At 42.6% G+C, this 16,924-nt stretch overlaps 1 protein-coding gene across 1 annotated transcript in view; it reads right to left on the bottom strand.

The window, feature by feature from the left end:
* Positions 1-267: 267 nt before the first annotated feature.
* Positions 268-16,924, bottom strand: part of cacna1aa (calcium channel, voltage-dependent, P/Q type, alpha 1A subunit, a) — a 58,340-nt gene continuing 41,683 nt past the window's right edge. The window contains exons 40-48 of the mRNA XM_046415636.1: positions 15,432-15,537; positions 14,756-14,863; positions 13,687-13,790; positions 11,702-11,817; positions 11,452-11,584; positions 10,079-10,192; positions 6,620-6,836; positions 6,046-6,329; positions 268-4,599 (exon numbers count right to left, since the gene is read on the bottom strand). Of these exons, the coding sequence (XP_046271592.1) occupies positions 3,781-4,599; positions 6,046-6,329; positions 6,620-6,836; positions 10,079-10,192; positions 11,452-11,584; positions 11,702-11,817; positions 13,687-13,790; positions 14,756-14,863; positions 15,432-15,537 (2,001 nt within the window). The 3' untranslated portion in view covers positions 268-3,780. The remainder of the gene's footprint in view (positions 4,600-6,045; positions 6,330-6,619; positions 6,837-10,078; positions 10,193-11,451; positions 11,585-11,701; positions 11,818-13,686; positions 13,791-14,755; positions 14,864-15,431; positions 15,538-16,924) is intronic.

A 16,924-nucleotide genomic window follows, 5' to 3' on the forward strand; every position in this document is an offset into this window, starting at 1 on the left:
TAAACAACACACATTTTAAAATGTGTAGAAAACAAACAAACAAACAAACAAAACTTTGCACTGAACAAATTTGCTGAAACTAAAGGATCCATACAGTTTTGATGGTAAGACTGAATGCAAACATAACCTTTGTTGGCTCACTAGAAAACCCCAGAGGGCACCTTTAAGTGAAAATGTGAGCCATACACACTCACAACGCGCATCCTGACAGGTAAAAAGACTAAAGCAATAATTTGGACAAGAAATGAGGCAAAGCAGTGTGCATTCTCTCTGGATTTTATTCTTTAGGAAGAGTTCTGTTTGGAATTACAAAATGCACTGGTAGAAATAGCGGTGAGACAGGTTGAGAGTGCGACAGATAAGAGTGTGAGAGAGACAGAGTTAGAGAAAGAGAAAAGAGGGAGTGAGTGAGAGATCAAAAGGTTCCACAGCCAGCTATAATGAGTACATCATCAGATTTGGCTAGCTCCTGCACCCTCTGACCCCCACAAAAAGTAGAAGGGAGAATATACCGTCTGCTGAACTGTACTTTCTTTTCTTTCTTTATTTTTTTTTTCATTAAAAACAGTTCTTTTTTTGTGGTGTCCTGAACATGGTTTTGTTGTGCCTCAACGCCATGTAACAGAGGAAAACAAACGAGACTGACTCTCACCAAAGTCTCTTTTGTGTTTTTATTCTTTAGACTTTTTTTTTTGTAATTTTTAACCTTTTTTGTTCTCAAAAATAGAAGGAAAAAAGGAAACGTTGCTTTTTAAAAACATCTATCTATTTATATATCTTTTTTTTGTTCCTCTGAATTCATTAATCTGCTTTTTCTTTTATGTCCTGAAGATGACTGTTAACCCACGGTGTGGCATGCACATAGCACATGCATTTCTGGAACTAGATATTTTTTCCTTTTTTAATCTTTTGTACTTAAAAAACATTTTCTTTTTTTTTCTTTTTTTCCTCAGTAGCGGCTTTACATTGCTTTTTGAAGACTTTGTGTGGTTAATCAGCGTGTTAGTGGAATTCACTGCAGCATAGACACAAAGATGGATGGTGAATGTTTGGGAGCTTTGCATGTTTCATTCAGGGGATTACTGACATCACATACACACATATACACGCGCGCGCACACACACATAAACACACAGTTGAGTTGAAGATCATTTATAATGATTTGACTCAAATATGTTAAGATTTCAGAAGGCAAAAAAAGAAGAAAACACCAAAATTTATCAGAAACATACTCATCCATGGACATACACACACCCAAAAACCCACTTACACACGCATACCACAACCAGGAGCTACATACCTAGTGTGCTTTCTGATTTTAAGTGTAGTGATGCGAAAAAAAATACTTGTGTGTGACATTCCACTGAGGTTGGAAAGACACTAATAGGCAGTTGTTTTCTTTTCTGTTTTTTTTTCGGTGCATTCTCTGGTCAACATGTGATAGGCCTCAAGGTAAAATGTAGGTCAAATAAATAAAATGGCAATAATAATAATAATAATAATGATGATGATGATAATAATAAAGTTGGGACTGACAGCGGTGTGCGTTAACAAGTGTTAGTTTGAGGCACACAGAGAAACACGCAGAAAGAAATTAAAGCTACACAGGAGTGATACACACAGAACATAGATGTTTTCCATGACCGTGATGAGGCCCAGACATCTTTTCTCCAACCCATCTGCACCGTGCCATTCAGTCATCTGTGTTTACTTGTGTAGAACACAAACAAGGTGGTCTACAAGTGAAGGAAGGAGCTAAACTGTATTCGTGGTCCACTGACAGTATATAAAAATGCTCAATCAGAAGTGAAGGGAGAGGTACAAAAAACTAGTGGGACACTGTCACACAGCGCCACTAGAAGGTCACAAGTGGTGGTGGAACTCTGCTATAGCATCTGCAGGAGAGTAGACTTATCTGTTCAAATGCAGAAACCCACGTAGAACTGCAGTGTTTGACCAATTTTAATCTAGAAAATTTCAGTCATATTCACCCACTGTATAAATTTTGTATACTGTATAAATTTCATGTTTGCCGTCCTGTATACTCATTGTCCCACTATGCAACTGTGGGTTAGAGCTCCACCTCAGGGTTGGAAAAATGATTAGCTGAGCTCAATATAAAACAAACATACAGAACAGAATATAAGACCAAATATGGAGAATCCGTCACATGTCTTTTTATCCATTATTACAGTCAATGACAAAGAAAACAAAGTTGAAGAGTTTATCTCCTTTCTCCAGCTTTCTGTTGGTCTCTTTCTCTCTAGTGTCTCTGTTTTAACCCCAAACCCTGGAAGACTTTGAGATGTTACTGATTTGTCAATGTGGACACAACATCTTTCTTCAGCTTTACCCTGCTTCCCAGCATATCATTTTAGGATTATCACCGTTTTTGCAAAAAAAAAAGTTACTTCCACAAAAAATATGTGCAATTCCAGCTGTATCAGTGGCAGGCATCTGTCACAGAACATACAAACAAGCAAGCAAAAAATAATCATTTTGTTCCTTCTAGATATAGATACAGTAACTATCCAATCTCCCTATGATCTTCTGTCACTTGATTCCAGTGTAAATGAAGGCATAGAGAGAGGGATGCCATACAGAGGGGAGAGAAAAAGAGAAACAGAAAGGCATTTTTACTAAAAGAGAGAAACCCTTAAGACCACAACAGAAATGAACAAGTAAAAATTCCCCCCCACAAACAGTAGATTCTCATTGTTGCTATTATTATTATTTTTTGTATCATTCATGCAGGATTCCACAGGGTGTACAACTCCGCAAGTCTAAAAAACGAAGCTGTGTGAGGTGCAACAGAAGATTCAAGCTTCAATGTTTTGAAGAAGTAGAAGGAAGGAAGCAGGAAGAAGAGGCAGGAATAGAAGAAGAAATACTGCAGAAAACAGTTATTGGTTTGTTTGTTTTTCGTTTCGGAAACCCATCTCCATTTTTTTGTTTTTCTTCTCTCATAGGTCATAGCTTGAGGTTGGTTAAATTGTTTTCTGGGACGAGGGTTTTTTCCAGGGACAAGGGTAAACATCTCCAACACACCCATTCTGTCCTCTAGATTTTGACAGAGGGATTTGTCAACCCCGTGCAACATTCCCCAACTCTCCCACCCACTTAGCCATCTCACCTCATACAGGTGGAAGGCTCATCATGTTCTTATTTAAAAACACAGATGATAAAACTCATCAATATTCAACTGGTGGCTGGGAGGGTTGGATTTGACTCTTTTTGTAGCTAACTTACTTAGTTAGCTATGAGAAGCAAAGAAAAAAAAACAGTGGTCGTTCTTTTGTCTCTCACTGGAAAGTGTCTTTTGTCGAGTCGCAACTCTTGACATCTTGTAAGTGGCTGTAGCTCATTGCCAGAGGCATAATTTAAGACACACAAAGACTAGTGTCCCTTACCCCTCCTGCTTGCATCCTTAAAATCTGCAGTTTGAGGTTGGTCTTATGTGGCATCAAGAGATGAATGCAACAACAATGCAAGCAGAACATGGAGGTGGTTTGTTACCTCTTCTTACACCACTTGTTTCTCCAGATCCTGCCCCAGCATTCTTGTTTCATCCCTTCTTCCTGACACCTGGCCCTTCACTTAGCCCACTGTCCCTGGGACATGCCAAGCAGTGAAGGAGAGGGAAAAAATTAAACGGGCGAGAAAGAAAGAATCATGTCTCCCTTGGCAGTCAGTGCTCAGGCTCAGAGCTTCCCATCTTCATCTTTCAGTCCATCTATCATTTCTTTTTTTCTCCTTACACCCCTCCCCGATCCCCAGAGGCTAGCACCAGTCGTCATCCTCCGTCTCGCTGTAGGGTTCATGCAGGCCCTTGCGGGGACCCCTAGGATGCACTGCTGGAGGGGGGACCTTGTGAGGTCCAGTATGAGGGGGTCCATGGAGGTGTGTTGAAGGTGATGAAGAGCGGTACCCATTGGGTAGGCGGCGCTGGGTAGCAGGCTGCATCTGGCCCTGTACAGGACCGGTCAGGGCAGTGGTGGGTGGCGGTGCATGGTGGGCAGTCCTGGGTGAGGTGCGACTGGGCTGTGGGTGAGGTGGTGGATGAGGGTGGGGGTTGTTTACAGGGTGGGGCTGTGGTGGAGGAAGGGGATGGGGATTATGTGGCTGCGGTTGAGGAGGAGGAGGCAGCGGGTGGCTGGTCAGAGCATGGGGATGGGGGTTGCTGCCCTGCATGTGGCTTTGCTCATAGGCAGGTGGTTCATGGTGGGGCTCATAGTCCTGATACTCCTGGTTGTAGAAGCAGCCATCCCCTTCAATAGAGTTGCCTCCTCCACCTGTGTCTCCCCAGCGAGGTGGGGGGTGATGACCCGGGCGGGGTGTGCCATGGTGGGCCAGTGGGAGGCCAGTGGGGGGAGGGCCCTGGCCTTGTGGAGGCTCAGGAGAAAAGCGACGAGGGGCTGGGGCTGGGGGTCGGCCTTGCGGCCCCCCAGGTGGTGTGGGCATGGCCTTACGGACTACTGGGGAGTAGGTTACATGGGGCCGGGGTGTTGCAGGGGTCTGAGGCAACTGTCGACGGCCTCGACGTGGCGTACTGGTCCCAGAGGTTGAGGGAACAGGACTTCCGCTGACCGAACTACTGCCCTACACAAAAAGTGAAATAAAGCAAATAAAAAGAACGAACCACAAATTCAACGACATAACATGTAGAATAAAGTAGAGGATGGGAAAGATAGAGTACAAAACAAATAGAGAGACAGAAAGAAAGCAAGAGAGTCCAGATAGAAAAGTAAGAAAACACAAGAACAACCACAGCAACAATAAAGATAAAAGCAGCAGTCATGTAAGTGGCATGGAGGAGAGAAAGGCAGAAATGAAAGGCATCACAATGTAACAGAGCAGAGGATGTGGATAAAAAAGATGAGATCCAAACAGCACCATACATGGAGAAGCAACATATCAGGCAGAGGAGAGAAAACAAAAGACGACAGGAGAAAAGAAGGGTATAGGGTTGATTTCTGGAGCAACAAACGTGGTACAGGGTAAATATGGTAACTAAACATACATAAAATGTGTTTGGTTTTAAATTATTGGGAGTGAGCTCTGTAATATATGTGCAACATGCTGAGTTCTAAAAAGACAAAAAATTCAAATTTGTCTTCCTTTCCAAGTCTTTCCAAGTTTTTCAAGGCTTTTCCCAACACAAAAATTGAGTGCATAAAGCTGAAAAGTGCATCACCGAAGTTTTTCAGAACAGTTAGATCAGAGATACATTTTTGTTTTATTAGGTAGTTTAATACATTGTAGTTTATGTACTTGGAAAAGGATGCCATAAAAAGAAAGTTAGTACAGGGAACGTGAGAGAACACAGGCAATCTGAAAACATTTAGGCAAGAAAGATAGGGGCAGCAGTCGGGAACTCAAATATACATTTTAATGCATATTTGTTTTGGTTGTACAATGACTTAATTTAACAAACATTTACTTGTATTCACAAGATTATACCCACAACAACGAATATGTTTGTGTGCATGTAGTCAAACATCTGTATGTACAAATGTACATGAAGGTCTCATAATGTGTTTGCCATTTGGAACACAACTGTGTGTTGTTAAGGACAACAACACATCTTGGCCTCTAATTTGAGGGCAGCATCAAACAGCAAAGTAGTCTTATAATAACTCATGTTATTTTTGTAACTCTATTTATTATCATATGAAGTTCTTTCAGGTCAACAGTGAGTTTATGGTTCATTTCATTCGTCTATCCAGATGTTCTCCAGATAACTCAGAGATTTGTTGGCCAGATGGTAATGTGCTCATAAAATTGAACATAATCAAAGAATTTCAATCAGAAAACCTCACCAAAAACAGCACACTCTGCACAGCATTTAATTGCAGTGTTTTGTTATTGTTATTAAAAGGCCATCACAGCATTACGGGAGGATTGTAACAGATAACCACCATCAAACTAGAGATCGTTGTGTTATACTGTTCGGCATGACACTAAAAATGTGTTCATGCCACTGCTTTTTGCACTAGAAACCTCTAAAAGTAGATGCCACATGCACACAAGGATCCAGAAGCCCACCTGTCTGTGCGTCATGCACTCGCGACCCTCGCTGGGCGATCGCGACCAGCGTCGGTCCCGTTCTCTCTCCTTCTCCCGGTCGTGCTCTCTGTCGCGGGAGTGCCTATGTCCATACCCGTCACCACGCTCTGCTACATAGCGCTCCTTGTCCACAGAGCCATGGTGGTGGTGATGGTGGTGGTGGTGCTTACGGTCTTTGGACCGGCCACGATCTCTGTCACGATCCTTGTCTTTGGATGCGAGGTCGCCTGATTGGGTGGTTGTGCTCAGGTCTGTGCCTAGGCCTGATGGTGGAGTTCATTGAAGGCATTATAGGTGTTAAGTGTGGTGAAAATATTAAATATTACTATGACATTTGAAAACAGCACACTTAACAATAGGCATAAATAAATAAATAAATGTTCAACCTTTCAGATGTACTTCATTCACTGCAGAGAGTTCAATACACTCTTATTTGAAAGGCAGGACTTTGTTGAATGTAGTGCCTACATTGTGCAGCTGCATTAACACATCCAAACATCACTGTGTTGCTCTTTTTACGTGTGGTTGTCTGCAGGTGTATGGCACTTCCTACCTGTGTCAGCCTCTGTGTACCGACAGAGGGACCTCTCAGATGCCCGATGACCCCGGTCTTTTCGCCGATGTCCGTGTCTGGTAGTTCTCCCCTCCTCAGGTATTACACGGTCCATGTTGTAGTCATCCACCCCTCCTCTGTCTCTGTGGCCACGGCCAGACCTGCTGTGGCCCAATGACGAGGCTGAACGTTTCATGGGACTGCTGTCATTGATGGTCTAAGAGAGGAAGACAGAGACCAGCAAGGCAGGGAGGGAGAGAGAAGGAGAGATGCAGTGGATTCCTTTGACTGTTGAGTTGGTGTTTTCTGTGAACTGTGGGGAAACAGGTACTGTGTATGTGTGTATGTGTTTGCATGTGCGTGAATGGGGTCTGGTTGTTGAACTCAAATGACGAGAGCCCAGTCGCCTTCCTCTCAAATCACACACTCCTAGTAATAATGTCTCAATCATGCTATACAGTTTATAGGGCAGGAGTCGGCAAAAATCAGCCCATGTGCCAAATTTGACCCTTCATTACAATTTCTGGTAGCTATAAAAAAGCTGCATTATCCATAAATCTACAATAGATAGATTGAACTATATCTAAATCATGAATAATTAGAATTCAGTGTACTCATATTTAATATTCAAAATCATGTTGCATTCTGCACCAGCCTCTTGAAGAGGTTAATATGAACAGTTCCTGGTACTGAAATAAAGTCTAAATTGTATTATTTGCTACAGCTGTGAACATTATTTTTTCCATTCTTGATTAAAACTCCTGTTTTCATTATCCACTTTTAGTTATCCAGCTGAAGTCTAAGTTTGTGAACTGCCAAGAAGTCGAGTGACACACCAACCAAACATTGTTGTTAATAGCTTGTGCTTCCAATTCACACCACGAGCACAAGTCTCCTCTGCATGAACAGCGTCAAGCAAAAATGGTTCAGGGCTGAAACTGTCATAATTGCCGACCCCTGATACAGAGGTCTAAAAAAAACTACATAAGAGAAAGAAAAAAAGAGTAAGAAGAAATCAAACCAAAGAGATGAGGGCAAATGGCCATGCCTTCCATGCTTCTGTAACTTGCTTTGTAAAAGGGGATAGAAGGGTCAGTACAACTTGCAACCATCCTCTATCCTTGCCCCCCATAAACCCCTGAAAATGGCACATTCCAGGCTGCACAAAACCCCTCTATTTTTGCTCTCTTTCAACGTGCTTTTGTCCAACCATGCAGGTACATAGGGGTTGTCCTGAGTCCTTTCTCCTCATAAGAATCCCTCTGCTGAGGCCTCATGCACTGAGACGGGACAGCAGGACAGAGCCTATGGTGCTACAGCTTGCTGACCTGGACATGTAAATCATATCAGGCTATTTCAGTGCTAGATCCTTTTGGCAACTAAGTGCAACAATTTCTTGCGTATTAGACAAATCAACTGACAAATGACAGATTGGCAGATTATCTGGCCTCATAGGAGTAGCACTGAGAAAAGCAAGAACATATCCATTCATACCCACATACACCTCAATCATTTCTCTTTCCATCTCTCATCATCACTCACACACACACACACACACACACTAACATTAACATACACTCAACTGAACACATTTAAACAATTTCTTGCATGCAGGTGGACAGATGTGAATGGACATTCAGACACAGGTGGGGACATCATTAGAGATGATCACATAGGTATGAGGACATGAAGCAACAACAGCACTTGCAGCAGCAGCAGAAGCTGAGAGAGAGAAAGATAGAGAGAGACAGAGAAAGAGGGAGAGGGAGAGAGGGAGACTAAGAGGTCACACGACAGTGTGGCGGGGTTCTTGAGAATGACAGGGACCGTGCAGAGTTCAGCCCAATTCCAAATCCAAAAGAAGCTATGGATGCTGGGATCAGTTTGGAAGCTGGGCTGGAATCAGGTTTGGTCATGCCAAAAGCAAACAAACAAACAAAAATAACAGTCCTAACACATTTTAAAGAAATCTCTGCCATGATGAAGACAAAACACGAAGACAAGACAGACAATGAAAAAAAGTTTCAATAGTGTGTGTGAGAGTGAAAGAGAGAGAGAGAGAGGAGAGAGAGAAGGAGAGAGAGGGAGAGAGAGGGAGAGAGCGAGAGACGAGACAGGGAAGACAGGGTACATACACTGAGGGTACTGCCACGTTGCTTCCCTCTCCTCCGCTGCTGTATAAGCACAGAGAAGACACACACAGAGCCACAAAATACACCAAAGGTGGGGTCACACACAGAACCAGGTGGGAAGGGAGAGAAGTAGGGGACACAGGGATGAATTGATACACAATGAAAGAGAAAAGGGGTTCAGAAGAGTACAAGTAAAACTCAAAGAGTGTTAGGTGGAGGATCAACCCAAAAAGAGGTGAGGCGCCATAGTGGACAGAGAAAAGAGAGAGAGAGAGAGGGAGAGATAGAGATAGAGAGAGAGGGAGGGACAGAGAGAGAGTTTGATTAGACACTGAAGCAGCAGCGAAGGTGGAATTAAAACACTTACCACAGACACTGGGGGTGGTTGGTGCCAAAATAAGGTTATTACAGTATAGACAAGGTCACCATGAATATGCTCAATCAACAGCACCACGGTCACAACAGCAATGACAACAATCAGCAAAATACATGTACAAATGGATATGCATAGTCACAAACCCACGCACGATTACAATTGGAGTGACAGAAACAGTGTGAATTTCAGGACACGGAGGACAGTGAGTGGACAGGAAAAAAATGCAGAGCACACACATATGCAACAAGCACACCCGCACACAAACACACATACACACAATGTCATGCTGGTTCCTTCCTCCTTCCTTGAAAAAGAAAGAAAGAAATAAAGAAAGTAAGAAAGAAAGAAAGAAGCCCCCAAATTTCAAAGAGGCAGGACAGGCAAAAACCTTTGATAGGAAGGAAGAGACAGTTTAGTGCAAGGATAAATAAATCAGAGTCTTGACAAAAGAAGAGGAAATAATGGAGGGCAGTGAAATTTGTGTTTGCATGTGTGCACATTTGTATTTATAGATATGTTGTGTGCATATGACAACCAGAGCACTCAGGATATGAAACAATAGGTAATGAATGAGATGTGTTAGATGTAAACAGGGACAACAATGGTTAAAGACCTCCATGCAGGTGTCGGGATGACAGGAAGAGCAGAAGACAACAGGAGAAGAAGGAAAAAGGAGCCGAAGGTTTGACTTTGCTTTGCTATGGTCCTTTTAAATTCAAGTTTGGAGGTCTATGTTTTAACCAGGAATAATGTAATGATTGAATATCTTGTTTTAATTTTTGGTATGCCTTCATAAACTTTCTCCAACATGGATTTGAGTAACCACAGCAATAAATTTTTATGCAACAAGTCAGACCTTTAAAAAATATGATCCTTTCAAACAAAAGAAGATGATGAACAGAGAAAATGGGGGAAATAGAAAGAGAGTGGAAAGGTGAGAATGCTGCTCACTTGGTTGTCGCCTGGGAGGCGGGGCATGGAAGCGGCCCTGCCATGGCCTTCCATTGGTGGAAAGTGCTCAGTATCCGAGTAACCATCCTGCCCCATCTCTCTCATCTCTACCGTCTGCAAACAGAGCAGGAGAGCAGGAGATGGTGTGACGGCTGGCATGAAAACTGACAGGGAGTTAGGTGGGAAAGTTTGTAATCCAAAGAAAACAAAGAACTGAGGGACCAAGAGAGGTTAAAGCAGTGAGTGAGAGTGTGAAGAAGGACTTTTTTGTTAGTTGTTTATTTTTTAGATCGTGTGGTGAATGCAAAAGAAAAGAACTGGGCGTTGGATCGTAAGTTGGTAACCTTGTGAGCATACAAATAAAATTTTGTTTTTGCAAGGACTGCTGTCAACAATGGAGCTGTGAGTAAATGTAAAGATTCTTTGTTTAATGGCATCTATGCCAGATGGGGGAGCTTTGGAGTCACAGTAGGAATGAATTTGAGGGAAGCCCTTATGCAATCTGAAGGAAAAGACAACTGATCAGATGATCTCATTACATATAGTTTTTGTGTCTGGGTGGTGTAAAGGCATCTGCTATTTGTGCCCTGTGATTTGGTCTGCCTCGTATCTAGCATACTGTAGGTTATCATTCAAACTAGTTTGAATGAAGCCGACAGCCACTCTCTTCTATCCAGCTACTGAGGTTAAACTTCTCCAGACCTCTGCTGATTGATATGGAGAAGCAGCTATCACACGGGGCTGACTGATACGGAGACCTGTCAGCCCCCCCAGCAGGTCTACAAACAGAGAGGTTTAACAGCATGATGACACAGACATGAACTGCTCTGAAGACAGAGGCAAGGTAGACTCAGAATGAAATGTGGAAAAGCACGGAGTGGAAAATCAGTAAGATAAAAACTGTTAGAAGATAAATGTCTGAGAGATGGAACTAATAAAAGTAAGGTTGACACAACGTGTCAATGCTAAGTGAAGAATTGACTTAAGAAACATCACAACAAATGAAAATAACCTACTGAGAAGAAACAATAAAGGCACAAGGTAGTGAAGACGGGACAGTATAAGTTCTTAACATTTGTGCCAACGTGGCTTCACATCATACAGTACATGTACCATTTAAGAAGAATGTTGTTCATTTTCATGACCATAAGCATAAGATTGATGATAATACTAATATTGATGATAATACTGGACTGGAATTGAGAGTAAACAAGGAAACAAGAAGCAAGTCAATGCCTTCATCAACAATAGCATTTCTACTTTTGCCTCAGTTATAATGAAGTGAAACACAAATTTGATGTCCCATATGCCTTTAGGGGTTATGAATGTTAAGTGTGTGGTCCAGAGCTGGAGAGTGTATATGAGCTTTCTACCTGAGAGTTGGTCATGCTTCCCAGGCCGTCCTCAGGATGTCCCTCAGGACTCCAGCTGCCGACCTTCTGGGACATCTCCTGAGCACGAGCTGTAACCCATGAATGGCTCTCTGGGATGCCCCCCTCCACCGGTCTATGGCACACACACACACACACACACACACACAGTCACAGTAACAGGCACACCTTGTTTAACTGCTCTGCTGTCAACAAAGCACCTCATGTAGAGCGACAACAGCATCCAACTCACAGGCTGTTGACAGTCTCAGTTGTCTCAGGTGGAGGGAGGGCGTTGTTAAGTCCCGGACCCCCATCCTGGGCGGGGGAAGGCGGCTCCACGCGCTGAAACAGTAATGGCGTTCGATTCTGTGTGAGATATACAACATGGCCGTCGCCAGCTATCAGGCAGACTGACAGGGAAATGGAGGGAAAAGGGGCAGAGCGCGAACAGAGGGCATATAGAGAGGGGGCAGTCGGCTGAAGCGAGGCGAGGCAAAAGAGGTAATGGAAGAGAAATACATGGACGGGGGCCAACTGATGCCCAGCAGCTAGCAGGAGAAAGGGATGGGTGGGGCACATTCTGGGACTTGGCAACCCTGTGAGGCATCCAGGTCCAGGACCCTTACACTGGATTACTTTATGAGATCCAGTGAGAAAGTGAGATTCACCCACTTAGTCTGGAGCTCAAGGTAAGATCAAATGTGGAGGATCAGCAATCATTCTGGGTTTCATCTGATGATGGAGCTAAATACCGTAATGATAAAAAACTGAAGAAAAAATATATTTTTTTAAAAAAGTAGAAGAAAAAAACATTAATATGTTTCCACATCAGTGAAACTGCAAATTGTTAAACTGAGGAGAAATAAAAGAGGGGCCCCGCTGAAAGGGAGGGATTGAAGACATCATGGCAGATAAACACTGCAACAATCCTGTGGAGGGGAGCATACATCAGGTGAAATGATGGGACAACGCTACATTCACTGTCATTCTTTTACTGGTCATTTTTTTGTTCTACATTTATTCAAATGCAAACAGTAGTAAAACTCCTGTCTATGTATGCAAACACCAAATAGAGTGTACCAGTAAAGTACAAAATATGAAGCACAATTAACACCTTAACACACACACTGTGTTACTTGCACTAATGACATTTTTGGATCATGAAACCCTGGTACCCAAATCAAGATACATATTAGTGTACAATGGGGCAGGCGGACAGGGAGAGGGGAGAAGATCATGTACAGTATGTGTATATTGGGGATAGAAGTGGGGAAAATAAAAAAGTGGGTCATTTGTGGAGCTTTCTGTGTGTGTGGCCCAGAGGACTGTAAAAGGAAGGAGGAGGATTTGTCCCCGTGGTGGTGCATGAGAAAGAAAAAAAAATGGTGAAGCAGGATGCTTTAACATATGCAATAAAAAAAACAGGTTTTAAGAATGTCCTCAGAAGCATGCAGCTCCCAAAATGTTTATGGTGTTCCAAGGTGGCTACATAAACCTGTTAAAGCACCCCTAAATTTCAGTTCTGAAATCATCTTATGATCTCAGTCACTAAGATGAAATACAGCAAAATCAACATGGATGGTGATGAGTTCAGTCACTAAAAGCGTTCTCTCTCTCATGGCAGTGCTGACTGAAGGATAGGGTGCAGCAATATATCATGATGCAAATCTAACAGTCCAAGGTTTAAAGCATGGGCAGGGTGGAGTGAGGAGGTACATTATCTTTACAAGCAGCTGACACAGAAAAGAATCAAGCTCGGCAAAGAGGAGCCACTATGAGGGCACCTCAGGGGCTGTGACAACCAAACCGTACTGCCTCTGTAAATATAAAGAGACAAATAGCTGCAGCATGTTGGTGTAATATCATCTACTAAATTAGAATTGGAAATTTTGTGAAAACTTCTCATGAGTTATGTTTGCTAATATTAATACTAAATTTACTGTAAAGGCAAAAAGTAGCAAAATCTGCCCAGCAGATGGCAGCACTGTTTTTGCTATTAGACAACAAGCAATGAATAGGGATTACATTAAATTGTCAAGGCATTGCATCCCCTTTTGGGTACTTTTGGGTGACTGAATGAGGACTCCTCCCTCGACCTGGATCAAGATTGTCACAGCCCAATTTGTATGAAGGGGACTACAGCCCTGCAGCCTTGGATTCAATGTGTCAGTCTGCCCTTAATTTTAAAAGTTTCCGGGTACTGGTAGAGCGTTTTTCTCCTTGAGACAGCTGTACCTGCTCATCACGGAGAGCCTGTGAGCGCTTGATCTTGCTCTGCCTGTAGTACTCCATGATCATCATGGCAGCGTAGATTTTTCCCACCGTCAGGTCTGTTGCTGCTGAGAAAATGACAAGTTAACCTGCAAGATTAGACCTTTTGGAATGGACCCTGAGCGCGAGGAATGGTAGAAAGGGGTGAGGCATGCACACAAAACAGAGAAACACACCTGAACTCACACACACACACGCACACACACAACACAACACTGAGCATATAGTCTTTTCACAGACAGATTGACTTGTTTCACCATATCTTACTTGAGTTTACTCTATACATCACTTATATTTAACGCAGGTTAAAGCTTGTAACCAAAACATCTCATTGTGATATGTATCAAACATAATTCAATAATTCCAGGAATCTGCAAACAGATCAAATTTAACCAGGTCATTAAAAAATAAAACAAATTTGTGATATCTGATTGAATCTATCAAATGCCTTCTCTGGATTTGGCTGCAAATATAGTGCAAGACGCATAAAATATTTTCTAGCTCCTACCTATTTTCATAGCAAATCTCATTTTACAAAGTAACTACCATAGCATGCAACTAGTGAATTGGCACCTGTGCATTTATTCTCAGTGTAATATCACTCAAAATATACATTTTATATTTCTCAAGCACAGTCAGTCAAATAGTTTGGCAGCTGACTGGCCCTGAAGTGAAAAGACGTCTATAGAGAGTTGATCTATAGTGAGGCACCCTCTGATCTCGGGCACAAAGAGGTGGAGAGGTGGTGAGTTTTCTTTCTGCATCTCTATGTGTGTGTATTGTTCAGTGTCTGTTCTTTGTCAGTGTGTCTGTTTGTGTTTCTTCACGTCGACATATGATTAAGGGGGTTTGTGGGTGTGGCTGTACAGGATTAAGATGCCAACTGTATCAGAGGGTGCAGCAGTGAGAGAGACTGGCTGAGAGAAGCGATCCTCAGGTGGCGTGAAGAGAAACAACGCTGGAGCACTGGGCGACACAGGGTGGCTGCATCCAAGCCACACTGCTGCGCCTGCATCCACATTCTGCAACTTACACTTGTGTGGTGTAACCAGCAAATCCAGAGTCTTCTGAGACAGGTTGGGCCAGATCGCCATCATCTCTTTCCTCAGCTCTGCATCCATCTGGTGCTTGTCAATACCACCTAAGCAGATTCAACAAACACAAGCATGCACACACATACAGATACACAGACATCCATGCCCAAGTACATAGACACACATAAATTCACACACATCAACATGCACACGCAGAAATGTACATAAAAAAAGGATTACTCATACAAAAGCACACAAACCATTCATACCCATCCAGATTGACACAAAAGGTATAAAAGAGGACATAGACATACAAACATGAAAACAAAGACAGACAGAAGAAGTCGTGTCATTAGTAAGGTCATGATAGCTGTGATCAAATCATAACTGCACTGAAAACTGCACACAGGGAATTCAGTTTTTAAGCTGAAATAACACAAACTCGATTCCACGGGATCTTAACGTTCATCCTCAGACTCTACACACAGGATCTACTGCCATAGAAAGCACACTGTACTTAAGCTACAGTAGGAGAAGCATCAGGAACAGTTGAAGGTTTCTGGGTTCAGCACAGAAATAGCAGACAGCACTGCAATAAGGGGGAAATGAGAAAAAGGAGAAGAAAATGTGAAAATCGGATCAGAGGAAATAGGAGAGATTCCAAACCTTCCGTACCCTTGGCGATCTTGATGTCGAGTGCCGTGCGGATCAAGGCCATGAGGGTGGAGTTGAAATGGACGGTGTTGTCATCAGCCACAGGCAGGTCCATACGGAGCAGTCTCTGTAGGAGAGCCAATCAGGGTGAGCAGTAAGAAAATCAGAAAGTAAGTGGGGGGTGTGTGGAACCTCCAGGTGACAAGAGGGAAGGGGCATTGAATGGGTAGCAGGGGGGGGGGGGGGGGGTTAAGAAGGTTGAAGGAGCTGTGCATAGCATCTGTAGCAGGCTTGGACTCTGTCTGCCTGTGACAAATGGCTCAGACTCAGAAGCAGTGTCAAAGTATTCAAATTTGCATGTAGAGATTTACAGATTTTAAGCTATTTTGTGATATGAAAGAACCTGTGAGTGCAAAGGTTTTTTTTCAGATTCATCCCTAAACTAACACTAAACCTCACAAACCTAACAAATCCTAAAAAAATTTAAATCCAAAAGTCCTCACAGGTTAGTAAAATTGGCAATTTTGAGCCTTCAGTGAAGAAACAGAAGGACAGACTTAGCAGCAGCTACTGTTATCCAGAGCTCCCTCTAGGGGTTTGGAGGTTCACAGTGAAAACAACAGAGACCAGATAATAAACCAATAAACTAAAAACAACAAAGGGACCAATCTGAGATAGGGGAACACTTTGGTTTTCGTTTATTGGTTTGATCCTTTGTAGGTCTTGTTTGTTTATATTTGAAACACACAATACACAGACACACACCAACTCACAGATGACAGAGTGATGTTTGTGTGTGTTTGGTGACAGAAGACAGCAACAACTCGGACATGCAGCATATCATGCCTCCCTCCATATCCTGATTAAGTGCCCTTCCTTTAATACAGCAATCAAAACTTTCTTTTTAAAAATCTCTATTCCCCAAAACCCTCGTTGCCCATCCCACCCCCATGCAGCATGCGATGCATACGCAATATGCCTCACAGGACAAGCAGCTGCGCAGCCTTACACAGAAAGCATCCTCTGTTGGCAACATTAGAATGAGTTTGTGAGTTGTTTTAATGTGGCTGTTATTGGACGGAATACAAAAATCTGTAGAAGATGGGGTTAGGCTGAAATGATAGAGCAACTTGCTCTATCGCTAATTATCAGACGTCTAATGTGTGAAAAATGGGCACAGACTAAGAGGGTTAATAGGTGAGAGAGAGCAGCATTCTGTGGAAAAAAACACAAGAAGAAACAAAACAATGGCCACCATGGAAGTGTTGTCTTGGTGCTAAGCTGATAAATGAATAATCCAGGTATATGTAGGACATATGAGGTGGAAAGAAAGAGTTCTTCTACCAGAAAATAGACATAATAACAGTGGAGAGAGAAAGCTTAGGGAAAAAAGATCATAGAGAAATATAGATCAACAGACTAATAGGTTGTGAATGGAACATATAAAGCGGAAAAAATGACCAAAAATAGACAAACAAAACACAAAGAAAAAGAAAGAAACATCACCACACTTA

Source organism: Scatophagus argus, chromosome 16 (assembly GCF_020382885.2).
Source record: "Scatophagus argus isolate fScaArg1 chromosome 16, fScaArg1.pri, whole genome shotgun sequence".
NCBI lineage: Eukaryota > Metazoa > Chordata > Actinopteri > Scatophagidae > Scatophagus > Scatophagus argus.